Source organism: Lycium ferocissimum, chromosome 11, assembly GCF_029784015.1.
Source record: "Lycium ferocissimum isolate CSIRO_LF1 chromosome 11, AGI_CSIRO_Lferr_CH_V1, whole genome shotgun sequence".
Taxonomy (NCBI): domain Eukaryota; kingdom Viridiplantae; phylum Streptophyta; class Magnoliopsida; order Solanales; family Solanaceae; genus Lycium; species Lycium ferocissimum.
This window is the reverse complement of record NC_081352.1, coordinates 25,270,588-25,298,238: the sequence shown is the minus strand read 5'-3', so window position 1 is coordinate 25,298,238 and position 27,651 is coordinate 25,270,588. Positions and strand designations below refer to the sequence as shown.

General features: G+C 34.2%; 1 protein-coding gene and 1 long non-coding RNA gene across 2 annotated transcripts; one reads left to right on the top strand and one right to left on the bottom strand.

Annotated features, from left to right (window-relative positions):
• Positions 1–273: 273 nt before the first annotated feature.
• Positions 274–8,067, top strand: LOC132036735 (uncharacterized). The gene is made up of 2 exons (XR_009409653.1): positions 274–1,075; positions 7,367–8,067. It is a non-coding gene; the product is annotated as an uncharacterized LOC132036735 (long non-coding RNA).
• Positions 8,068–14,499: 6,432 nt separating this feature from the next.
• Positions 14,500–17,842, bottom strand: LOC132037475 (peroxidase 72-like). The gene is made up of 4 exons (XM_059428009.1): positions 17,543–17,842; positions 16,686–16,877; positions 15,946–16,111; positions 14,500–15,092 (listed from the first exon to the last, which is right to left on the bottom strand). The coding sequence occupies exons 1-4, from the start codon at positions 17,774–17,776 to the stop codon at positions 14,680–14,682; spliced, it is 1,005 nt and encodes a 334-aa protein (XP_059283992.1). The 5' UTR covers positions 17,777–17,842; the 3' UTR covers positions 14,500–14,679.
• Positions 17,843–27,651: the final 9,809 nt, after the last annotated feature.

The following is a 27,651-nucleotide window of genomic DNA, read 5'->3' as shown; positions in this document are numbered from 1 at the left end:
TGTTGTCTCCTAGCCTCACGTCTGATTTTTTGGACTTATCAAGCTCCTTGAATAATTGTGAACACCTAATTTTTGACCGAACATAAGTTTTTACATCATTTTTAGTGTTTAAACATTTCTTTTAGGTTTAGTTAGATATTTTAATTTTTATCTCATTTTTTGGTAAGTCTTACATTTAAAGATCGAAAGCTACAAAAATAGAGTCACATTTTAGGAAAAGTTTTGTCGTTATTTTTCAAAAGAAAAAGAAAATATGCTTCCTTCTAATTAGGTTTTAATCAAAAAGCTAGTGTTTTTTAATAGTTTTCTTAGTTAGATTTTATTTAGGTCAAGCTATTTAACTTTTCTATATTTTATTAGTCTAAGAATAATTAAGTAATATTGTTATCATTATATTTTATGGAGAAAATATAAACAAAATAACCAAAAAGGGAAAAAGTACGAAATCAGAAAAAATACAAAAAAAAGAAGGTTTTTTTTTCCCTAAAATAACTAGCCTAAAACCCCATTCATGCCTAAAACTCCTCTCCTTCACGTCAATTTCCCTTCAACTAATCCTAAAACCAATTCCTCAACTCCTATAATTTCTCAACAAATCAAATACCTAACACTCCCTCTTCCTTACGTTCTCCTTTTAGAAAACCAATCCTAATCTACCCAAACCTTTCCCATGCTAATCCTAACCAAAATAAACTTCCTTCCCTAAAAACTCTCCTCAAACAATTATCATTAACTAGTCCTACTCCTTTACAAACTCTACAACACAACACCCACATACCCTATATAAACACACACCTACACGTACATAAAAAAAAAAAACACATCGGAGGTAGTAGAGAGAAAAAAAAGAAAAAAAAAAAGTAAAAAGAAAAGATAAAAACAGAGAGCAAAAAATACCGAGAGATAAAGAATACCAGTATTCCAAAAGGTTTTTGTTTGAAAATTAAATTGGAGTTCGAGGTTTCCGTTTCGCGGTTTCGAGTTCGCGGACTTGAAGTTAGTCGTTATTAACTGGGAAATCGGTAGAATATTGTAGCTTCATATTATTATTTTTCAGCGAGATATTTACGCAAAGGTAACACTTTGAATCTTTCTAGTAGTTATTTGGTGTTCTTTTTTTCAATATATAATACATGAAGAAGATCCGTTTTGGCTCCGTTTAAAATCCGTTGATGCTTTTGTTGAAGATCGTGCATGTCTATTGAAGTTTTGGTGATATTATGAACATGATGGATTAGTTTTAGTGGTCTTTCTTCTTTCTTTCTATTTCTAACTTTGTTTAAGTTATTTTGGTTTTCTGCCTGGTTATCTGTCTCCTTCCTTGAGAACTTGATTGTTGTAAAATCTGTTATGGTCTTTACTCTGGTCTCATAGATTTTTATATGTTAGTTTGCATATAACCATGTAACAAAGCTTTGAATATTTAAGGAAATGTGTTTGAAAGTTGGCATGCAAATTCCATGATTTTATTTAGTTTCTTTTCTAAAAATGGGGGTAAGTATTTTCTTTCACTTTGGGGTGTTCAGTGCGCTTTTTAGTTGCAAAAGATTTTGATCATCATTCTAAATGGATTTTAAATGTTGGCTTCCTTGTTTAAAGTTTCATGTGCTAAGATAATATGAAAACTAGAATATCATGACATGAATACTTATATTATCATTTTTTTGTTGTTTAATTTAGTTCACATTTAGGCTCGCATTTAACATTGAAAGAAATGGTTAAACTAGTAAAATTTGTAAGTTGTTAAACTCAAGTTTGGTCGAGTTCTTTTGCAGGATGAACGAAATGGATAAACCTTTTTTTTTTTTTTTTTAAATTGAGATGCCAAACTTTATATTTATTGGACCTAAAGCAGTATCCAAGTTTCGCCTCATTATTTGTGTTTTAAAAATATTTGGATCTAACTAGTCAATTGTTTTTTTTTTTTCATGAACATTCTTTCATTTTTTAATACAGTAAATTTTCCTATCATTGCTTGAAGTTTAAGCCATATGTTTCTTTTTGGTTTTAGTTAGGTTCTCAGTAAAGATTAATGTTAATTAACCTAATTATATGAATAAAATAACTGTCGATAGTATAAAATGGTTATGAATGCGGGAAACCATTGTGTTGGGAGGGTATTTAATGATTCGGGTGTTAGTTAACTTTAAAGGCATCTTCGGGCCAAGATCAATATTATGGCTTAACTAAATTTATTATGAGGAGTTGGGATATAAATTCAAGACCCGTTGCAAATTTGAAAAGAAAAAAGTGGTAAAAACATTGGTAAGGGAGTGAGGTGGGTTGCGAATTCATTTCAAAACCCGTTGTAAAAGAGTGGAAAAGGGACAGATAATCATCATTGTTTAAGTAAGGCGAGTAGGTTAAAAATTCTAGGTGCGATACGCAAGTTAAGATCGCGTTTACGCATCTAGCTGGCGTATGTCGAGGCTGAGGTCGCAACTATGCGTCTTAGTCAAGACTAGTAAAAGGTCAATAATATTTAAGCGAATCATAGGCACAGCTAAATAAACACATTTTATTCAAAATAATTTAAGCCGAATACAAGTTGATAAAGCGACCATGGTAGAACCACGGGACTCGAGGGGTGCCTCACACCTTCCCCTCGGTCAACAGAATTCCTTACCCGAAATTTTATTTTCGCAGACCAACAAAAATAGAGTCATTTCCTTTTGATTAGGGATTCATAAGGTGACTTGGAACACCAAAACTCAATTCCAAGTGACGACTCTATAACAAATAAAATAATCCTTCTTCAAAATGTCACTTTAATTAGAAAAATCCTTTTAAATAAATAAATTTAAAACTAATTAGTTTGTTTTTATTTCTCTGGAGAAAAAAAAGGGTGTGACAGATGGCGACTCCGCTGGGGATAACCAGAATTCGAGCTTTATATATTGACTTATGCTTGGCTAATATTATTTATTTTTTTCTTGGATATTTTGTATATATGGGACTAATGTTCTCTATGCCTGCTTATTTACTGCTTTGATATTGTTGAACTGCAATATAATTGTCTTCTCTCGCGCACCCCTCTCTGAGTCTTCAATAATACACTTTGCCACAAAAACGGGAATTGCGACTACACACCCCACTTCTGTTGAGATAAAGCTAGTGGGCCCTTGGTCCCTGGTGAAGGATTTATAGTCACACATGTTTAGGATGGGGAGGACCCACAACAAAGCCGGAAAGCGCTGCTACCGGTATGTTGTCCCTCGCCCGACTCGAGTTGTCCGCTCGTTTACAGTCATTCTAGACACCTACTCCATCAAGATGTTAAACCTAGTAAAACAAGTCAATGCAATGACTATTCTTAGTAGAATATGCTTTATCTACATCATGTGCATTTGACTTAGTGGGGCAAGCATAGGGCCCGAGTCCGTCTAGGGCAGGTACCCTCTTTTGAGGCCATTATGTACATTTTTTGTGCTACCTGTTGCATTACCTGAAAGGCTGTATTGAATGTTGACCGACTTAAGGGTAAATTAGTGAAACGAAAGAGAGAAAACCTCTAACTTTTACTAAATATACCCGTTTTCAGTCAAATCTAAAAAATGTATGGTTCTAGCCTTTTCGCAATAAGATGTACAAAATAAATCAGGTTTTTCAAAATATCAACACTCTTACAAAATTCGGACGAACTACGCACACCTGATTCTTATCTTAATGAGATACGTAGGCAGACGTTCTCGGGTTCGGTGATCCTTATTCAAAAAAAAAAAAATTAAAAAAAGAGTTTTTATTCCTTATTCAGAAAATTCAAAAAGATTTTACCTTATTTTTAGGGTTACTCTTTGTAGAAAATTCAAACACTAAAAATACCAAAAATATTTTCTTTTATTCCTCTGTTCATTCCTTCAAATATTAAAAAAGAAAATTTCTTTTCTTATAAAGTTTAAAAAAAAAAAAAAAGAGAAATTCAAGAAAATAATACGTTTCCATTATCTTCACGAACTACGCACATCTGATTCTCACCCCCGTGAAATACGCAGGCAGCCCTTCTTGGGTTCGGTATTCCTTAAAAATAAAAAAGAGTTGTTATTCTTATAGATAAAAAAAATAAAAAAATAAAAAAGAGAAAAAAAAAAAACCTTTTATTTCCTTATCACAGAATTTAAAGAACTATTTGTATACTTTCTTTTGAACTACGTCCGACCTGATTCTTGTTTCGATAAGATACGTAGGCAACCCTTCTTTAGGGTTCAGTCCACCTAAAAAAAAAAAAATTAAAAAAAGGAATAAGAAAATCTGTTGACTTGGTTGGTACCAACATATTTAGGAGTGTGCATGGGAAAGAAGCAAGTGTTAAAAGAATGAGGATGATAGGAAGGACCAACTTTGTTGTGAACCATAGATTCGTTTGCTACCTCTTGATTATACCTAAGTGACACTTGAGAAATTCTTTTGCTAAAATTTATGGTCAAAATTAATCCGACCTTATCGTTTCATGTGCATTGTGTGGTGAGCTTTAGATTGAAAATTCAATGACATTGCTTTGTTGATCTAGAACTTGGCCCGAATGTTTGGTGAGGCAAAATATTGAGCAACACTTGGTTGGTTTGAGAAAGGATTGTAGGCTTTCTTTTACCAGATTGTATCTTTCAAGCCTACCAAATGACATATGATCCCTATAGTTACCCTTTTGAGCCTAAAACCTTTTCTTTGGATAAACCACCTACATCCTTTCTAGTGCATAAGTGCACTATCCCTCTTTTGGCCCCACCTTCCTGAGCGCACTAACAAAATCTAAGAAGGAAAACAAAGTGGAAAGGTGATAATGCGAAAGTCCAAGAAAATTACAAAAAAAAAAGGAAAGGAAAACTCCAAAAAATGGAGGAAAGCTCAAAAAAGAGAGGAGAAAGTTAAAGAAAAAAAAAAGAAGCAACAAAGCAAATAAAGATCGAGTGCGAACATCAAAAAAATATATAGAAGTATAGTGTTATGCTCAAGGAGGGAATAGTCACTTTATCACAAATATATATATCCTACCCATCTGTAAGCCTACATTACAAGCCAATAACAAGTCCTACTTGATCCCATTCTGAGTGTCCTTACATTAGTGGATACTTACATAAAGGCCAAGCATATTGTATCTCAATTGCACTCATTGAACATCCTTCTGAGTGTGAGTTTACTTCTTGAACGTCCTAAGATCTAAATGCTTAAATTGAGTGTGAATTAGGACTTTACTTGTGGTAAGGGCACTTGAAACATGAGGATAGGAATAATTCAAAACATCTAATTGATGCAAAATGAATAGATCATGTCAATACTTAGGTATGTTTGAGGTACCATTTGAAACTATAGGAGTCACTTCTAATTTGACCTCCGGTTCATCCGAGAGTCATAGATGGTAATTTTCGATGCATAATACTAATAGTTGGTGCCAACTAAAGTCAAGATGTACTAAACCGATGAATTGATTTCTTTGTTTTCATCCTCTGGTGCTCCTTATAAGAGACACCCTTTTGAAAAAAAAAATCTCAGCTTTTTATGAACTACGTTTGACCAGATTCTTGCTACGGCAGGATACGTAGGCAGTCCTAGATTGGGGCTCGGTCTCACTCAATAAGAAGTCTCATATCCCCAAAAGATCAAAACTGGGACTTTTTTTTTTTTTGAAAAAAAAAATCATTTCAAAACAAACAAAACAAAAAAAAGAAAAAAAAAAAGAATTTCAAAGTTCCTCAGTTTCAAAAATCAAAAAAAAAAAAAAAAAAGCTCTACTCTTTATTTCATGATTTCACAAGGTACAACAATCCATGGTTGCATTTTAGGAAACTAAAACCCTTACTTCTTTTTATGCCTTCACAGGGTACAACAATCCCTAGTTACATTTTAAGGGACAAAACCCCCTATTTCTTTTCATGCCTTCACAGGGTACGACATTTTCTGGTTGCATTTTAAGGAACAAACACCCCTACTTTTTTCATGACTTCACAGGGTACGACATTCCCTGGTTGCATTTTAGGGAACAAAACCCACTATTTCTTTTCATGCCTTTACAAGGTACGACATTCCCTGGTTGCATTTTAGTTAACAAAAACCCCTATTTCTTTTCATGCCTTCACAGGGTACAACATTCCCTGGTTGCATTTTAGGGAACTAAAACCCCTACTTCTTTTCATGCCTTCACAGGGTACGACAATCCCTGGTTGCATTTTAGGGAACAAAAACCCCTACTTTTTTCATGCCTTCACAGGGTACGACATTCCCTGGTTGCATTTTAGGGAACAAAAACCCCTATTTCTTTTCATGCCTTTACGTTGTGGTACGACATTCCCTGGTTGCATTTTAGGGAACAAAAACCCCTATTTCTTTTCATGCCTTCACAGGGTACGACATTCCCTGGTTGCATTTTAGGGAACAAAAACCCCTATTTCTTTTCATGCCTTCACAGGGTACGACATTCCCTGGTTGCATTTTAGGGAACAAAAATCCCTGCTTTTCTCATATTTTCATAGGTTGACTACCTCAGAATAAAGTCATATTTTCATAGGTTGACTACCTCAAAATACAGTCATGTTTTTAAAATTTCAGGTTGACTACCTCGGAATAAAGTCATATTTTCAGGCTGACTACCTCAGAATACAGTCACGTATTTAAATTTCAGGTTGACTACCTCCAAATAAAGTCATGCTTTCAGGTTGACTACCTCAGAATACAGTCAAGTATTTAAATTTCAGGTTGACTACCTCCAAATAAAGTCATGCTTTCAGGTTGACTACCTCAGAATACAGTCATGTTTTTAAAATTTCAGGTTGACTACCTCTGAAAAAAGTCATATTTTCAGGTTCACTACCTCCAAATAAAGTCATGCTTTCAGGTTGACTACCTCATAATACAGTCAAGTATTTAAATTTCAGGTTGACTACCTCCAAATAAAGTCATGCTTTCAGGTTGACTACCTCAGAATATAGTCACATATTTAAAATTCAGGTTGACTACCTCCGAATAAAGTTATATTTTCATAGGTTGACTACCTCAGAATAAAGTCACGTTTTTTAAATTTCAGGTTGACTACCTCAGAATACAGTCACGTATTTAAATTTCAGGTTGACTATCTTCGAATAAAGTCATATTTTCATAGGTTGACTACCTCAGAATAAAGTCATGTTTTTAAATTTTAGGTTGACTACCTCCAAATAAAGTTATATTTTTAGGTTGACTGCCTCACTATAAAGTCATATTTTTAAATTTCAGGTCGACTACCTCCAAATAAAGTTCTGTTTTTAAATTTCGGGTTGACTACCTCCGAATATAGTCCCAAGTGGCTTATGATTTTGCTAACACTCACAAAATTTTTCTAGTACAAACTGGGGCAGAAAAATTTTGTTCGTTTTTGTTTGTCTTTGATGGCTTGCAGGTTCGCCCGCAAGCACAGAATTGATATTCAAGAATGAAGTTCCATCATTGGTCAGAGAAAAGAAGAATGTTCAATCTCGAAGACAGTTAGAGTCAGCTTTGACACATAAGGCGGCCCAGCATCTCAAGATACATCTTCTCAGCTTTTAATCAAGAAACAAGCATCCAAGAATATTCTACGGACTGTCATTTGGAATAGCATCAACAACTCATTCCAAGTTACCAGTTCAAGCCCCAAATTCTAACTTCGAGATCAAGGTACCCACCGAAAGAAGGTGGAGTGATAACTGAAGATCCAAGTGAAGGTTTAAAGGAAGACTGAAGACAAGTAGAATAGATAGGATCTTGTATTTCCTTTCCTCGTTTGTTGTATTTTTCATTTTTTTTTTGTTTTGTAATAACAGGAGCCACGGATCGGAACCTCGAAGGAACCTCACTCGATTCTCCAACTCATCATTCCATCCTTTTACCCACTTGAACTACACGTGACCTGATTCCCTTATAACCCGGGATATGTAGGATGCCCAAAACCAGGACTCGGTCACATCCTTTTCTTTTATATCTTTTCGCCTTTCAAATAATGGTCAGGTCAAAAATCAGTCACAGTGTTCACTTCTTTGCTTGAAAACTCTTCATGTTTCCAAGCAAAGAGGGACATTCTGTAAACACCTAATTTTTGACCGAACATAAGTTTTTACATCATTTTTAGTGTTTAAATATTTCTTTTAGGTTTAGTTAGATATTTTAATTTTTATCTCATTTTTTTAGTAAGTCTTACATTTAAAGATCGAAAGCTACAAAAATAGAGTCACATTTTAGGAAAAGTTTTGTCGTCATTTTTCAAAAGAAAAAGAAAATATGTTTGCTTCTAATTAGGTTTTAATCAAAAAGCTAGTTTTTTTTAATAGTTTTCTTAGTTAGATTTTATTTAGGTCAAGCTATTTAACTTTTCTATATTTTATTAGTCTAAGAATAATTAAGTAATATTGTTATCATTATATTTTATGGAGAAAAAATAAACAAAATAACCAAAAAGGGAAAAAGTACGAAATCAGAAAAAATACAAAAAAAAGAAGGTTTTTTTTTCCTAAAATAACTAGCCTAAAACCCCATTCATGCCTAAAACTCCTCTCCTTCACGTCAATTTCCCTTCAACTATCCTAAAACCAATTCCTCAACTCCTATAATTTCTCAACAAATCAAATACCTAACACTCCCTCTTCCTTACGTTCTCCTTTTAGAAAACCAATCCTAATCTACCCAAACCTTTCCCATGCTAATCCTAACCAAAATAAACTTCCCTTCCCTAAAAACTCTCCTCAAACAATTATCATTAACTAGTCCTACTCCTTTACAAACTCTACAACACAACACCCACATACCCTATATAAACACACACCTACACGTACATAAAAAAAAAAAAACACATCGGAGGTAGTAGAGAGAAAAAAAGAAAAAAAAAAAGTAAAACAGTAAAAGATAAAAACAGAGAGCAAAAAATACCGAGAGATAAAGAATACCAGTATTCCAAAAGGTTTTTGTTTGAAAATTAAATTGGAGTTCGAGGTTTCCGTTTCGCGGTTTCGAGTTCGCGGACTTGAAGTTAGTCGTTATTAACTGGGAAATCGGTAGAATATTGTAGCTTCATATTATTATTTTTCAGCGAGATATTTACGCAAAGGTAACACCCGAATCTTTCTAGTAGTTATTTGGTGTTCTTTTTTTCAATATATAATACATGAAGAAGATCCGTTTTGGCTCCGTTTAAAATCCGTTGATGCTTTTGTTGAAGATCGTGCATGTCTATTGAAGTTTTGGTGATATTATGAACATGATGGATTAGTTTTAGTGGTCTTTCTTCTTTCTTTCTATTTCTAACTTTGTTTAAGTTATTTTGGTTTTCTGCCTGGTTTTCTCTCTCTCCTTCCTTGAGAACTTGATTGTTGTAAAATCTGTTATGGTCTTTACTCTGGTCTCATAGATTTTTATATGTTAGTTTGCATATAACCATGTAACAAAGCTTTGAATATTTAAGGAAATGTGTTTGAAAGTTGGCATGCAAATTCCATGATTTTATTTAGTTTCTTTTCTAAAAATGGGGGTAAGTATTTTCTTTCGCTTTGGGGCGTTCAGTGCGTTTTTTAGTTGCAAAAGATTTTGATCATCATTCTAAATGGATTTTAAATGTTGGCTTCCTTGTTTAAAGTTTCATGTGCTAAGATAATATGAAAACTAGAATATCATGACATGAATACTTATATTATCATTTTTTTGTTGTTTAATTTAGTTCACATTTAGGATCGCATTTAACATTTAAAGAAATGGTTAAACCAGTAAAATTTGTAAGTTGTTAAACTCAAGTTTGGTCGAGTTCTTTTGCAGGATGAACGAAATGGATAAACCTTTTTTTTTAAAAAAAAAAAAAAAATTGAGATGCCAAACTTTATATTTATTGGACCTAAAGCAGTATCCAAGTTTCGCCTCATTATTTATATTTTAAAAATATTTGGATCTAACTAGTCAATTGTTTTTTTTTTTCATGAACATTCTTTCATTTTTTAATACAGTACATTTTCCTATCATTGCTTGAAGTTTAAGCCATATGTTTCTTTTTGGTTTTAGTTAGGTTCTCAGTAAAGATTAATGTTATTAACCTAATTACATGAATAAAATAACTGTCGATAGTATAAAATGGTTATGAATGCGGGAAACCATTGTGTTGGGTGGGTTTTTAATGATTCGGGTGTTAGTTAACTTTAAAGGCATCTTCGGGCCAAGATCAATATTAAGGCTTAACGAAATTAATTATGAGGAGTTGGGATATAAATTCAAGACCCGTTGCAAATTTGAAAAGAAAAAAGTGGTAAAAACATTGGTAAGGGAATGAGGTGGGTTGCGAATTCATTTCAAAACCCGTTGTAAAAGAGTGAAAAAGGGACAGATAATCATCATTGTTTAAGTAAGGCGAGTAGGTTAAAAATTCTAGGTGCGATACGCAAGTTAAGGTCGCGTTTACGCGTCTAGCTGGCGTATGTCGAGGCTGAGGTCGCAACTATGCGTCTTAGTCAAGACTAGTAAAAGGTCAATCATATTTAAGCGAATCATAGGCACAGCTAAATAAACACATTTTATTCAAAATAATTTAAGCCGAACACAAGTTGATAAAGCGACCGTGCTAGAACCACGGGACTCGAGGGGTGCCTCACACCTTCCCCTCGGTCAACGTAATTCCTTACCCGGAATTTTGTTTTCGCACCAATAAAAATAGAGTCATTTCCTTTTGATTAGGGATTCATAAGGTGACTTGGAACACCAAACTCAATTTCAAGTGGCGACTTTGGAACAAATAAAATAATCCCTCTTCAAAACGTCACTTTAATTGGAAAAACCCTTTTAAATAAATTTAAAACTAATTAGTTTGTTTTTATTTATCTGGAGAAAAAAAAAGGGTGTGACAATAATGATCTTGTCCCAGACATATGATTGGAACATCCGCTGTCCAAAATCCAAACATCGTTAGGAATCTGTTTTTCACAATAAAGGGTCATAAACAGCTTACTTTCATCATCATTTTTCTCTGCAAAACTTGCTTGGTTATTCTCATCCTTCTGCTTTTGCCAACAATAAGCTCCCTTATGACCTAGTTTTCTGCAATCATTGCACATAAATGTTCTATTTTTCTTCTCTTCGTTTGATCCTCCTCTATCTCGACCTCTTCCTTGGCCTTTTCCACGACCTCTTCCACGGAAACCACCTCTGTCACGACCACGATTAGAAAAACTTTCTAGCTTATCTTTCTGATGAATGGACTCCCCCTTCACCTGAAATGCCTTTTCTTCATTTTTTTCATGTGACCTTAGGAGCCTTTCTTCATGAGCTTGCAAAGAACTCATTAGTTCATCAAAAGAATAATCAGATAAGTCATGAGATTCCTCAATTGCAGCAACAATATGTTCAAACTTTGGAGTAAGACTCCTTACAACTTTTGCAACAACAGTTTCTTCAGATATATCTTCACCATAAGACTTCATTTGATTAACAAGAGAAGAAACTCTAGACAAATAAGTTTGAACAGATTCATTACTTTTCATAGAAAGAGTTTCAAAGTCACGACGGTAAGTCTGCAATTTTACCGTAATCACTTTAGCTGAACCTTGAAATTCCTTCTTCAAAATCTTCCATGCCTGCGAAGACGTAGTTGCTGCTGAAATTCTTGAAAATATTGCATCATGGACTGCTTGTTGAATGAAGAACAAAGCTTTGGCATCCTTCTTTTTTTTCTCTTTCAGTTTTTCTGCCTCTTCGTCAGAGCCTGCTTGATCCACAAAGCCTGCTTCCACCAGCTACCAAACCCCTTATGATTTGAAAAGCGTTTTCATTTTTATACTCCAAAACTCATACTTTTCACCAGTGAAAAAATTGGCATGAGTGGCAGTGAAGATGATGAAATACCATTCACTGTAATTTTTCTTTTTGCTCTCACACTTCCTCTCTTGTTTCTCCCAAATACTCAATTGATATAAACCTCACGGTTCACTCAATTTTTAAAAAGAACCGGGCTCTTGATACCAGATTTGTTGGATAAGAAAAGGAAATCGAAGGAGAAAGTGAACAGAAAATAGAGCAAAAGAGATAAAAAAAAAACTGTTGCAAACTCTTTTTATTTCTGATGCATAACTTAAGCAAACAAGACTGCCTATAAATAGGCTTACAATGAAACTGGAAATACTAAAATCTAGGTCCACTAACCCACTAATTTGCTAATTATCTGCAGCAATATCCAATCTTGCTTAAATAAAGGAAACTAACTAACAAACTCCTAAACACTTGGTCAAATATTTTTGAATCACTTCTCAACCGGGGGGGGGGGGGGGGTTACTCTGAACCCTATTACATGGTTTAGCTGCTATGTGTTGTACTGCATGACTTTTTCTGGAAGGGAAAGGCTCATTACCAACCTGGGGACTAAATGTTGAATTATGGAGTGGGCGTAATGTGCTTGAAGCTGCATAATATTTGATAAATTAAGCGGTTCCAATAATATGCTTCAAGATGCATAACATTTCCTAATATGTTAGGCCCGTCCATAGCATATATATATATATATATATATATATATATATATATATATACTTGTCACAAATTATATAACCGCGGTTACGAAAAATTACAGTCGAGATTGTACAATAATTATACGCGTGGGAATCACGCTTATAACGTATATCGTGTGATCTTAATATCCAACATAGGCGATCATCTTAACCAATTTTCTCCAGTTTGTTCGCCGATCACTATCTAATTGAAGTTGCGTCTCCAACAATTTTGACACACTATCAAATTTATCGTTTTGTTTCACATACACCACTGAAATTCTCATTGATTTGATACAAAATTTTCTTCAACTAACAAAAACAAAATACATATTTAAAAAGTACACACGGATTCGAGCTTTTATCAACAAACTAAGAATGAGGTATTCGAGTGGAGGTCAAATATGGAGTGCATGATAGATGTGCACCAATGATTATTCATAACAACATGTGTGTGCATATTTACATCTAAAAAAAGGAGCACAAGCAAACCAGAAAGTATATCCAATATGCATCACATTGAAAGAGAAAGTGATGGATGCAATCGAATTCAACCACAACGACAAAGTCAGATTGCTTGAAGTTCAGGGGAGCCGAGATATACAAAGTTCACCACACCAAAAATATAGTTCAACTAATCGACATGGCTACAAGTGAAGATGTTCAGGTATTTGAATGTGAAGGAAGTGGAATAACAAGCGATCCTAAGTATCAATTTGTTGCGGAAGGGCAGGTTTACAAGGATAAGAAATTAAAACACTTGTTGATGCTATGAACCACTATGCAGTTCTGAAACAGTTTCAATTTAGGGTGGCAGGTCTAGTGCAACCAGGTAATGATTTGCAATATATGTTGATTAATGTATGTTTGTATAGACTCAATAAAATTGTATATAAACAGTATGAAAGGTTTTTGTATATATTCGTGAAAAAGTTCATGTATAAATTCTGCATAATTTTGTATATAAATAATGCATAAATTTTGTATATAGTCCTTCTCAGGTTTTTAAAAAACCATGTATAAAATATATATATATATTGTGATTCTGATAAGTTATATATAAATCTTGATGTAGATCAAAGTGACACTAGTTCAAGAAGGCCTTTCACAAGGAGCCAAGCTAAGGACCTTCAAGCATTGTAAGCTTTATGGAAGCACATAGTAAAAAAGAACGAAGACTATTAATAAACCAATCCAATAAATTCGTGGATGAAGATGGAACCTTTGGAAGGCTCCAACATGGAAGACTTGAAGATATTTAATATATTAAGTGTTCTACTATTTAATTTGCTTGTAACTTTAATGAAGGTCAATTGAGTCTTACTTTAATGAAGGTCAATCTAGTCTTTCTTTACTACTTTTAGCCCTTAGTATAAATAGTAGAATATTAGAGTTTTGTAACTAGTTTTGACATATGATGAATTATTCCTCTTGTGAGAGCTTGAAATCCCTTTGTTGAATTTCAAGATTTTGTCCTAAGATTTGCAAGTAAGGTTACAACCTTCTTGAGGATTCTAATAGATCATGTGCTCTTAATTTCCTTATTAAGTGGTGTTTTGGTTAGTTCACCATTACATCTTTTAATTGTTTGAATTTAATTGTGTCTAGAAATTACGTCTACCTTTCTTTAATTTCTATCTTTCAATTTTTATCTTGTTCTTATTTTCTTGTTTCACATCAATTCTAAATAAATTCTAAATAAAATTATGATAAACCATGTATAAAATCTATATATAAACTGTTTGTATAAAATCTGTATAAGTTCTGTATAAAGTTCATGTTATGTTTCTAACAAAGTACATGTATGTAATATGTAAAAATTTGTATATGAAGTGTATACACTTCAAGTCTTCAAATCTCAATGAGTCGCGTTTGTTCGAGAGTAGGATTTCTATGATGAACACGCATGCTCATCGAAAGATAGTAATTATTTCCTACGTCAAGCAACTATCGAGATTTTTGGTATTATTATAATGAATAAGTATATTGATCCAAAAATAATATACACACCAAAGGATATAATTACGGACATGAGAAAACAGCATGGTGTAAATCACGAAATCATCATTAAAATTTAGCACACTATGACGAGGGCAACCCAAGATGAACTTGATAGGTGAGAATGAATACAAACTGACCACTAAAAGGAAGAAAAGCTTATAAATACGTCAAATAGAGGCACAATAATAAATTTCTTTTGTTGCTATTGAAAGTTATCATATCTTTAAAAGTTCATGTTCCTGCAGTTCTTTCTAATCTCGCCTCTGTATCCAGTTAAAGGTGAGATATTTCCCATCTTAACCATAGACTTCGCGAACTGCTCGAAGAAAATCTCATTGTTTTCAGCATATAATTTCACCAATTCTAATGATGCTTGATTCTTTGTCACAAGAACTTGGTCTGAATTCAACAATCCCCTCGAAGCCAACAAGTTCTTGAAGTAGTTGTTATCAAATTTTGTTGGAGAGACAAAATCCAAGAAAAATAAGTTTTGGTCACCACCAGATTTTGGGCACATAGTGCGTAATTGTGCAGCATATGATTGGTCCAGTGTATAATCTGGTAAATTGTTCCCTGATTGATTGTAGAGTCTCTGTCTGAAGCTGGTACATCTTGCATTTCCAATTGTGTGGCTCCCTGCAGAGAATATTCTTCTAGTATTAACAATAGTCTTAACTAGTCTGCATAAAAGTCAACTAGGATTTAATTTATATCCACCGACAATGTAACAATTTTTTTCTTTCATAAACAATATATTTTAACCGAATTTAACTTCTAGGCACTACTAGTATAGAATTCTTTTTACGCGATCTAGTAACCTACAAGATAATTGGAGTTAAGAGTCCATAGAAAGTTAAATAAGTAATTTAAAAAGAATGAGATAGGTGATGTGTTACAATAAGCTAAAATACATTCACTTGTGATCGACAACTTCTTGAGATTTATCATTTTGATGTCCCCTAGGTTCTTTCACAGAACCCAATCCTGCCTTTTTCTTTGGGAGTTTAACAAGAAGTCCTATAATCTTGAAAAGGTTGAGTATGCTCCACCTTAATAGGCACATGTTTTGGGACTACCAATTCATGATTTTGTACATCTGCACATTTTACATATATAATTGAAAAAACTATAGTTATCTCTTCGATGATATAGCAACAATAACAACATATTATTTTTTGGATAATATAATAGTGTAAAATTTTCTGTGCATAGAAGTTAAACTCAATTGAAAAATTGTCTAGGAAAAATCTTAGAAGTGAGGAATGGTGACAAAATAAGGGGTTCAAGGGTGGTTAAAGAATAGGACTCCCTCATCCCATTTTATGTGATATTATTTAATTAAGTATAGGAAAAAAATTGAAACTTGTGGTCTAAAATAAATTAGAAATATTTCATATGTGTGGCTATATAAAAATGCATCATTCGTTTTGGAACAGACTAAAAAGAAACGGGCATATCATAATTATAGGAAGTAGGGGTTTAAATTTACCAGATAAAACTACAAAGTCAACAAGGTCAAGCCCTTTTAACTTGAATTTTGTGAGAATGGTATTAAATGTGTTGTTTGGAGCAGGAATGTTATAGTTGGAGCCACTTAAACTGGCATCTCTTGAGTCTCTTCTTCCCAATGGAACCTCCCAACTTGGCCCGCCAGCCTGTATAAACATACATGTTTAGATTTTATGTACCGACTATATAAAAGAATAATATACACACAATCAAATCACTAACAAGGTAATTATACGTAAATCTTCACGATAAACATTAGGGGTCTGTTGGTTATTGGTTAGAGTTATGCAAGGATTAATTAGTTATGCAAGGTTTAGATATGCAGATTTAGTTATTCATATGTATAAAGTTCCATCTTCTATATACCCTGCATAAGATAATACATAGATTCTTATGTGGGATTTTAAGCTGGTAGCCAGAAGTCGTACTTGGGGTACTGAATTTTATATATAGCAACTAAAATACTACCAAACTTAGAACTAGCTATACTGATTTTAATACATGAATATCACTTCCTAACCGGCAATCGAACACCCCTAAGTACTTTATCATCCTAATTATAAAATAATAATTATCCTACGTACTATAAATGGTCAAATTACAAAACTGAAAGTAGGTTTTTCTTTTTCCATTATCGGCTTATATAACTTTAATCTAAACTATGTAAGATGAGCTCAATGTACCAATTTTCCTAGTAGGCTTTTGGTTAATTATACTTACTAAAACAGTAGAATCCCTTGCAGCAAGTGCCAAGACATCAGCACAAGAGACAGTTTGAGGGCATTCTTGTTCAAGTGCAGATTTAATCTCATCAATTACTTCAAATCCACGAGCTGAATTTCTGTTTGGATTTGATATTTTCTCACTTACTAAGGTTCCACTGCTGTCCAGAAGCAATGATGCATCACAACCCTACATGATCATAGTAAAAAAATTAGTGACCATCATTTTGTATATGAACTATATATATGGAGAAAGCCTTTTTCCGAAAAATGACTTATAGCCCATTGGGATTAGCTTATTGTAAATAGTTGATAAAAAGATTAGAAAAATTGATCAAATCAAAAGTGTTTATAAGGTGAAAAGTCTTATAAGTTAAGGATGACCAACGTATAATTTTTTGTTGATTTTGGCTTAAAAGCACTTAGCTTATAAGCACTTCGGAAGTTTACCAAACACGTAGATATTGGGAAAAAGTGCTTATAAGCACCAGTTATAACCTTAGCCAAATACATTTTCTAGAAAGAAATTTTGGGGTGTTTGATTAGAGAGCGGAAAAAAAAAATTGAAACAAAAAGTCGGTATTAAATATTGATAATAATGTTAGCAAATCACATTGTGTTTAGTCAAAGTATTAAGTATTAATAATAGTGTCCAAGTGTCAATTAATGCAATGACAAGTAAAGAGTTGAGATAATTGTGAAGGAAATTGACTTCCAACCAAAAATGAGTCATTTTCCCTTTTTTATGGAAATTGTTTTCGTGAAACATATTTTCTGAAAAACATTTTCTGAAAAATATTTGCGGTCGTACCACCGAGACACTAATCTTTAATTAATCTCAGAGATATGATTTACCTTGACAAAGCAATCGTGGAAATGGAGCCTTAGCAAAGAGGCAGCCATTCGAGCTTCTCTAGCTACGGCCTTAGCAACTACAGACATTACTATTTCTTTTGCATTTGGGCACGACCAATCATAAAATTGTGGATATAAGTAACCATAATAATTGGTCTTGCTAGATAAACATAATATTGGTGCAAAAGCATGGAGAGATATGACTATGAAGAAGCTCAATAATATTTTAGCCATGATGAGTCAAGTTCTAATAAGGACTTCTTATAGAAGAAGAAACTCTAATATGTAAGAGGTTGGCTTATTCATGGGTTTATATAGTACTGTTCAACGACAAATGGATGGAGTTGGTACCTTTCTAGTTAGGATTATAAATAGGAGTAGGTACCCACTTTTTACCAGTGAAGCAGAAAAGTTCTGCTTTACAAGTAATGATGAATTGCTCCGGTCCCTTTATTCAGCTATGTGATTTTAATTTCAAATTATATCACTTTCTCTTTTAGTTTATGTGATATAGTTTGAATCAACACGGAGTTTAAGAAAAAAAACAAAGATATCTAAAATCAGTGGTCTAAAACATATACTCCCTCTATCTCAATTTATGTGACACACTTTTTATTTTAGTTTGTCTCAAACAGAAAAGGTCACCTTTCTATATTTAGAAACAACTTCACTTTATAATTTCATTTTGCCTTTAATGAGATGATTTACAATCACACAAATATTCAAGACTTGTCTTGGACCACAAATTTTAAGTCTTTCTTTTATTCTTAAACTTCATGTCTTGTCAAATATTATCACATAAATTGAGACGAATGGAGTAATAGAATTTGTGTGGTTATAAATCTTTTGACTCTTATGACCTTACGCATGGCGTAATATTTGTGTGGTTGTATAAAAACTTATCATAAGCAGATTGCTTCTTTCTTCACTTCTAATTTGGCAGATTGCGATCTTGTAATTATCTTTTACTGATCTAATGAACAATGTATAAAAGCTAAACTCAATTTTTAGTCAAAAGCATTAATTAAACAATATAAGTTGATTTGGTCAACCAGACCATATTGCTTTTGGTTGACAGAGGGCAGAGACAAGCATCAAACGGATTAGCGTGGAACCCTTCACGAAACTTGTTCTTTTTATGTCTACTTTTTCATTTTTCCTCTTCTTGGTTAAAAAGAGTTGATGTTGTTCAACTCATTCATATAAAAGAAAGGAAAACCAAAAAGCTCTCAAAATAGCCATTTCTGATTTATCTAAGACTTCAATTTCTGTGCAATTTGACAGTGTACATATTTTTTTATATCATCATGTTAAGTTGATTTGCAACAACAGTTAAATATTCATAGCAAATTTGATATGATAACATGAAAAACAAAATAATGAATCGCTATATTTGATTAATTTAATTTGATTGTGTAAAAGTTATTCTTAATAATGTTACTATGTTAGTGTATATAACCTAATTCTTTTAATGAATAATGTGGTGCTCATTCAAAGTGACTTAGTTTATAATCTAGGATTATGAAAAGCAAATATTAGTTCAACTAAAACAAGATATATAGCTTTTAGACATAATAAAGTTAGAAATATAGACATGGTTAGAAAAGCTAAAGTAAGAAAATTATCAAGTTAAAAGCTACACGATAGAGGGATTTTTCCTCCCAAAAAGACAGAAAAAGAGGCAAAAATGAAGAAGTGTGGCAAAATGGATAACCAAAAAGGAAATATTAGGTGAATGTGATTGGTTTAGTGAATAATATAATACTAGTAGACTACAAGCAGAAGGTTTAGGCAACAAAAACAATAATCCTTGAGCTTATTTATTCTAAAACTGTTCTTTGCTAGAACAAGGACAACCTATTACAGGACAATATTTGGCCTTCAACTCTTTTGATTATTACCAAACTCCTTGTGTTACAATATGGAGTAGTTGCTACAAAGAAACATAGGTACATGAAGCAATTCTAGAAAAATAATCTAAGCATCTAGTACAAATCTTATTTAAGAACTTATATGTGTGTAATCTAATTCTAACATTTATAGGTAACCTTTAGTAATTTAATTAGACTTACCAGTTACAAGTGCAAGAATAAATTTAATTTGCTTCTCAAGACAAAGTGAATGTATTATTGAAGTTTGTGGGAGGAATACTCTTAATTCTGATGTTAGGTTCTTGGTTTCAATTAATCTGTTTCAAAGTTTAGAACTCATTCTGGAGTTGGCTGAGAGAGAAAGGGTTAAAACTAATTCAAGAAAGTACTAGGATCCTCCCAAAATTTAAGTATTTTTTTTTTTTTCAAAAAAAAAAAAAAAAAAAAAAAAGCAACTAGTACTTTAGGGAACTTTATGTATTTTCCAAATATAATCATACAACACCTTCCTATCATACCAAAATGGATGTCCAATATAGCTCCTCTGAGGAACAGATTACTAACAACTTCATTCAATACAAATTTGAATCTTATTGGACCTTTAGATATGATATAATAATTTTGTAATAAAAGTCTGAAGATGTGAAATGGATCTTGGTCTAATATATAAGGAGATCAAGGACCCTTAAACCCACCGATGTGAGACCCTGAACAACCCCCCCCCCCACCCCCACCCCCTCCCTCACGCATTCTGGGGATTGGACACATGCAGCGTGGACAATATAAGACAAGGGGCCCAACATAGGAAATAATGAATTGGGTGTGCTTGGCTCTTATACCATGTAAAGAATGGATTTTAGATCTAATTTAACCCCAAAAGTACAAATTTTCACGAGGAAGTATTGCGCAAGACCATATAAAGAGACCAAAGACCCTTTAAACCCACTGAAGTGGGACTCCAACAGAAGACCAATTAAAACTTCAACGGAGTGGAATAATGGAATATGGTTGATAAAGTTGGCCTTCTGAAGCTAAGTTTGTTCACTTGATAAGATTAGAGTTTCCCCGATACAATGAGAAAAGAACTTGAATACTCTGTGCCCTTATGTATTGAATTATGTGAACCGTCTTATCTAAAAATTTAAACTATTTATATAAGAAAAATATTATTTATTTTCATAAGTCAACATGTTTCATAATGTGCTAACCTATTCTCTTTTTTTTTCCTTAGGTAGAAATATTTTTGCAATATATGAGAATTTTGCAGTTAGGATTCAACAACACATTTAGCATTCATCACGACAACTTACACTACTAGAAACAAAGGTTTTTCCCACCGGCATTCGGTGAGAAATTTGTGCTACAAAATATGATTTTCCCATCTCATTCTCACCAAACCAGCTCACTAGGAAAACTCATGGTGGGAAACAGGTTCCCATAGAATTGCTGGGAAATTTTCTAAATTTTCCGTGTGAAAGCACTACTATTTAGATTTTTCTCACCGATATTCGGTGGGAAATAGCCACTAAACAATTTTCAGTGGGAAAATAGAGATTTTTTAGTAATATTAGTAGAAAAAAGATCAAACAGAAAAAGTAAGTACATTATACAAGTCGTTCTTGTTCTAGACTAAATTATTTATTTTTCATTTAATTATTATTTAGTTGTCTTTCGCTTAAAACTTGAGTCGTCAAAATTTTTTACACATCCAAAGCTACATTTTCTAGCACAAAACTTATTGAGTGACAAAGCGCTGACATGATCATAACCAACGCCAAAAAATCTAATACATCTTCATCGTTTGCATTTTATGAGAAATTTTGTGACTAAACTTTAATAGTGAATAAATTCAAGATACCTATTGTCACGAATGAATAATAGTGTAGTGAAGATATTATGCCCCTATCAATTTAAAATCTTGAATTTGCCCCCCTACACACCCCAGTCGGTAGTCGTGGTTGATTCAAAAATCTTACGCAGCGGAGCAAACTCTTTTATTGTGTTGCATTTTCTATGGCAACCCCCCCCCCCCCCCGCCCCCCCCCCCTTCCCCCAACCGGTCCATCATATCACATAGGAAATAAAAATAAAGCACCACTTCTACAAGTGGCAGATCTAATTAAGAAGGCATGAGTTCAGCTGAACTCACTAATTTTTTTGTACAAAGGTTAGATATATATGTAGAAAATCAAACACATAATTTAAAAAACTAATGGATACAAATACAATAACAGAACATATAAAAATTAAACCAATCAAAACTTAAATCCTGAATTCACCCTACTTATAGGAGCTAAAAAGAAGAGAAGAGTCTAGCATGAAAGAGAGGAACCAATTAGAGTAGCCAAGGAGACTGCCTGGTGATCAAACAAGAATGCTGATTGGCATACATATGACAATGCAATTAGCCTCTTTAAACCAATCAAAACTTAAATCCTGAATTCACCCCTACTTATAGGAGCTAAAAAGAAGAGTCTAGCATGAAAGAGAGGAACCAATTAGAGTAGCCAAGGAGACTGCCTGGTGATCAAAAAAGAATGCTGCTTGGCATACATATGACAATGCAATTAGCCTCAAGAATGAAGCAGGCAAGTCATCCTTGGCTATCAAAGGGGCTCTTAATCTTCATGTAAGACTTCTCTTCTTTTCTCATTTCTTCATGCTATTTGCTCAATTTAATGAGCTATGGAGCTCTATTTCCAAGCTACTATTTATAGCCCAAGGGAGAATACAAGACTGATTCTTCGATTCTACTTTTAACTCTCATTTTTCCTCATGCAATTTGGTTCTTTTCTTTTTCTAAGAAAATACTCCCCCTATTTCAATTTATGTGAACTTATTACTATTTGGGAAGTCTGCGAGGTGGTTCTTTAACCACATTTTCCTTAAATTTTTCCTAAATTATTTGAATTATAATTTATCATGACTTATAGTACTTTTATGTAGTTTCTAAATATATAAATTTTATTTTTACAAACTTGAAAAATCTATATCAAAATCTATGGTCAAAGTTATAAAGTTTGACCCTCGTACTCCAAAAAAGTTCACATAAATTGAAATGGAGGGATTAATAATTTAATTATATCTCTTGATCGCCTGCATGCATGCATGCATTGACATTATGCTATTATTGCTGGAAAGGGAATATGTTCCTAGTATCTTGAGAAGATGAAGGCACAGCCTTTTTGTGTTTTATGATACTTCAAGGAGACAGAATTTCAACGTGGACCAGAACAACTCTAGAATATGTCGATCCTTTTGTACTATAATATTTCTCATGGAGTCAAAGGCCAAAATTAAACAGTACAAATTCTCTGATACTTCCTTAAAGAAAATTAGACCGGTAACTCGTCATATATCTAATACATATATATTTATGCTTCTTATCGAAAGTTATAGGTTAAGATGAACTTGTTGTCAAAAGACATATAGTCCCTAAAGACATATAGTCCCTACGTATCATATCTTGTTTATAGGAGAATAAGTTTTTACATGCGGTTGCAATTAACAATATTCAAAAGAGGAGAGGGCACACATCGTTCAATGAGTGAAAGAGATGAGAATTTTTACTATTAATTCAACCTGAGTAGTGCAACCTTTCTTAAAGGAATACGATCAAGAACAAATCAAAGACGGCATGCATTCTCAATCTTCAAATTGGCATCAATAACCATCCTTCCCTGATTCAGGGGCGGATCCACACCATTGGGTGTGGGTTCGCGGGAACCCACAACTTTTATCCGAACCTTGTATTTATAATGTGAAACCTTTCAAATATATAAGAAATTTGAGCTGAGAATCCAGTAACAACAGACACTGCTAGCTGGGAACCCACAAGCTTCAAATCCTGGATCCGCCTCTGCCCTGATTGTACTGGTTTTTAGCAAGATTTAAGTTGCGTTTATTATAATTTTTATTGGTGTGTTTGTGTTTTAATTGTTCCATGTTTGGTTGGTCAAAATATTTTGGAAAACATTTTCTCTATGAAAATAAAGCTTCTTAAAAATCAAGAAATCACTTCCTTGATACGAATAGGAAAAACAAATTTCAAAAGTGACATATCATGCTAGTTATCTCCTTTCCACTACAACACTTCACCGGTGGCGGAGCCACATAGAGCCGAGGGGGTTCGGATGAACCCCCTCGGCGGAAAAAACACTATTTTTACAAGGTTAAAATTATTGTTTATGCATATATAGTAGATGTTGAACCCCCTTAGGCTTCTTCGTATGTTTACTTTTTTATATTTTGAACCCCCTCAGCGGAAATCCTGGCTTCGCCACTGCACCTCACTCCACCCCTTGTGGCAGATGTAGCGCTTATAAACCGAGTTCATCTAAACTCAATACTCTCGACACAGAACATAAATTTATGTGTAAAAAGTTAATAAAAGTATAACAAATAGTAGATCTTAATCCAAAAAAAAATTCAAAGAATATTAAAGATTGAACCCGTAGAATTCAAATCCTGAATCTGTCATTGCCTAGTGCCCACCCCTCAGCCTTACCCCCACCCCAACCCATAATGTTTGTCTAGATTATAGATAAACGTTCTTTGATAATATTCTCTACATACTTACCAAATACTTACAACAAAAACAACAACAACCACCCGGTGAAATCTCACAACGTGGGGTCTGGAGAGGGTGGAGTGTACACAGACCTTACTCCTACCAAGATAGGAAGGCTTTTTCCGAAAGACCCTCAGCTCAATAGAAAGCATAAAAAGAGGTCAGATAAGGCCAAGAAATTCAAAGCGATATGGAAATGAAAATAACGAAAGCGACTAAGCCATGATGAAGCAGTTTGCAAAGGGCAGTAGCTATCACAGATAAAATAAGATAATCAAAGTACAAGAAATAAAAGATAGTAGCAGAAATCAAAGCACAAGAACTTATATCGCAATAATGCAACTACTAATATGAAAGGATAAACGATACTATCTACTAGCCTACTACCCTAATCTGAGTCCTCCATACCTTTCTATCTAAGGTCATGTCCTCGGTGAGCTGTAACTGCGCCATGTCCTGTCTAATCGCCTCTCCCCAATAATTCTTCGGCCTACCCCTACCTCATCTGAAACCATCTATGGCCATCCTCTCACACCTCCGCACTGGGGCATCTGTGTCTCTCCTCTTCACATGCCCAAACTATCTCAATCTTACTTCCCGCATCTTGTCTTCCACCGAGGCCACTCCCATCTTGTCCCGGATAGCCTCATTCCTAATCCTGTCACTCCTGGTGTGCCCACACATCTATCTCAACATTCTCATCTCGGCAACTTTCATTTTTTGAACGTGAGAGATCTTAACTGGCCAACACTCCGCCCCATACAACAAAGTCGGTCTAACCACCACTTTGTAGAACTTGCCCTTAAGTTGTGGTGGCACCTTCTTATCACATAGCACTCCAGAAGCGAGCTTCCATTTCATCCACCCTGCCCCAATATGATGTGTGACATCATCGTCAATCTCTCCGCTGCCTTGTATAATAGACCTAAGATACTTGAAACTACTTTTCTTCTGGATGACCTGGGTACCAAGCTTCACTTCCACGCCAGCCTCCTAAGGTGCTTCACTGAACTTGCACTCCAAGTACTCTGTCTTGGTCCTACTCAGCTTGAACCCTTTAGACTCCATAGTCTGTCTCTAACCCTCCATCTTAACGTTAACTCCGCTATGAGTCTCGTCGATCAGGACTATGTCATCCGCGAAAAGCATACACCATGGCACCTCACCTTGAATTTGCCGCGTCAATCCATCCATCACCAAGACAAATAAAAACGGACTAAGAGTTGATCCTCGATACAACCCCATCACAACTGGGAAGTGCTCTGAGTCTCCTCCCACTGTCCTTACCTTGGTCTTGGCTCCCTCATACATGCCCTTGATCACCCTAATGTACTCCACGGGTACACCTTTAGCCTCCAAGCATCTCCATAGGATCTCCCTTGGAACTTTGTCGTAAGCCTTTTCTAGGTCGATGAATACCATGTGTAAGTCCTTCTTCCTCTTCCTATGCTGCTCCACCAGTCTCCTTACAAGATGGATAGCTTCTGAAGTTGAGCGTCCCAGCATGAATCCCAACTGGTTCTCTGAAATAGATACGCCTCTCCTCACCCTCATCTCCACCACCCTTTCCTATACTTTCATAGTATGGCTTATCAGCTTGATACCTCTATAGTTGTTGCAACTCTAGATATTGTCCTTATTCTTGTATAGAGGGATCATTATACTCGACCTCCATTCTTGGGGCATCATTGTCGTCTTAAACAATAAATAAATAAAAAAACTTACTTTCCAAGAAGATTCGCAACGTGTTCAATCAAACGGGTGATTTTCTATCCGACTACAGATCCCATACTACTCCCCATAAACTGAAAATCCATAATCCCAATTGCTACGGGAATGCCGTTTAGGGAACCCTACTAAAACGCAAAAAGAAATCAAGTTTGCTTATCTCACTTAACTTGATTGAATCCATTATGAATTCAATAAATCTAAGTAAATTGTAGTTTTATTTTCCACTTAGTCTTTATTTATTCTCCCATCTATAATTTCCTTTCATACCAAACACACCCTATATTTTACTTTGTTTTCTTTCGGTGCTTAAAGTGAAGGTTTCCCTCGGAATAATCAAATTCCAAATGAAAAAAAAAAAAAATAACTTGCTCTTTCTTGTTCTTGTGATACATAGCTTACTAATTTGTGGGCCAACTTTTGGAGCTTAATGATAGCAAATGCTTGTGATATTCCCACTTCCAAAAACCATAACTTTCGGCTTAGGCCTCTCATAAAAAAGGCAGAATAAAATCTGCGGCAGATATATTTGACTTCGTGAAAAAAAGGTGGTGCCTTATTTCTGGAACAAAAACTTTGCTGAAAGAATCAAATAATAGCAAGCTGTCGCCATTGCTATACAACTGAAAAAAAACATTACAAGCAGCGTTTACACAAATTAAATGAATTCATGACATGTGTCATTACATGTATTGTTAAGACTTAACCATGGTTAAATATATATATTCACTTCTCAATTATGTTAACCTTTTATAGCTTTCTACTGCAAGAACTCTCAGGTCCCAAGAGATGGTTTAATTTCCTTGAAAGAAAGGCTTCGGCTATGACTCCATCTCAAGAGTGAAGAGATCAACCATCCCTACAGTACTCGAATTGAATTGAGTCTTTTCCAAACTGTTGGTTTCATGACTTTCTTTTTGTGTTGAAGATGCCATTAGCACTTAATGGGGTTACTGGAGTTTCTGTTTGCAACTTTTAGAAGTTTGGAAGTAGTGACATAATAAAAATATTTCTCATGCATATGGTGTCAACCAATGATTGATGTAGCTCGTCAAAATAAGTTTCAAACTCCACAAACGAAATGATTAATGGAGTTCAAACTCCAGTATCGATTCATGGAGTTAAAATTTTCACAATTGAAGTGTGAAAATCAGCTGGAGTTTCAAACTCCATGAACGACTTATGGAGTTCAAACCTTTAATAGTTCAAACTCCATGAACAATTCATGGAGTTCAAACTTTCACAATCTAAATGTGAAAATTTGCTAGAAATCGAATTCGAAGAATTATTCACGAAGTTTTGAACTACAACCATTCAAAATCAAGCACTTCTTTCATGGGGCTTGAACTATGACCGTTCAAAACTCCACGAAAAATTCTTGGAATCAAACATCCACAAGCTAGATGAGTGAGAAGTACTTGCTTCTGTGTATTTGCTTCCAAACTGTTCAAATTCGATCTACATCACCTCTTGAGAGAATCAAGAGTAACCAGAGCATATAGTTCTCATTGTAATTAGAATGGTGCTAACTATTTAATTTGACATAAGCTACTTCTACCATAATAATTTATTTAATCATTACAATCAGCATCATTGAAATTGAACTTATGTTACAATTTCAGCAGGGAGTATATTTCTACATAGTCAAAGAAGAAGTGGCAGCATTGTGTATATATACGTACGCAGAGAAACGAAGCGGAAGAAGAAAGGTAGGTACTTCATGTTTAGTTTAGAGCAAAGTGGCTAAATGCTGATTACTTTTGAGATGGTGACTAATTTATAATTAGCGGTGTGAAAAGTGGCTATTTCCCTATTTCTCCACCATACTAGTGTCGTTTGGCCCGTGCTAAGTCCGGGCCCAAACCGACGTTAAAATTCAATTTGTAGATTATTTTTAATTTTTTATGCTCTTGCTTCTTTGTTTTTGTAACATCAATCTG

Bases quoted from the DNA above. Each gene is read 5' to 3' on its own strand.
- LOC132037475 (XM_059428009.1), bottom strand. From the start codon at position 17,776: ATGGCTAAAATATTATTGAGCTTCTTCATAGTCATATCTCTCCATGCT. The intron at 16,112-16,685 runs GTAAGTATAATT...ATGTTTATACAG, and splicing joins CAAGGGATTCTACTGTTTTA to GCTGGCGGGCCAAGTTGGGA. The intron at 15,093-15,945 runs GTAAATTTAAAC...TATTCTCTGCAG, and splicing joins TGACTTTGTAGTTTTATCTG to GGAGCCACACAATTGGAAAT.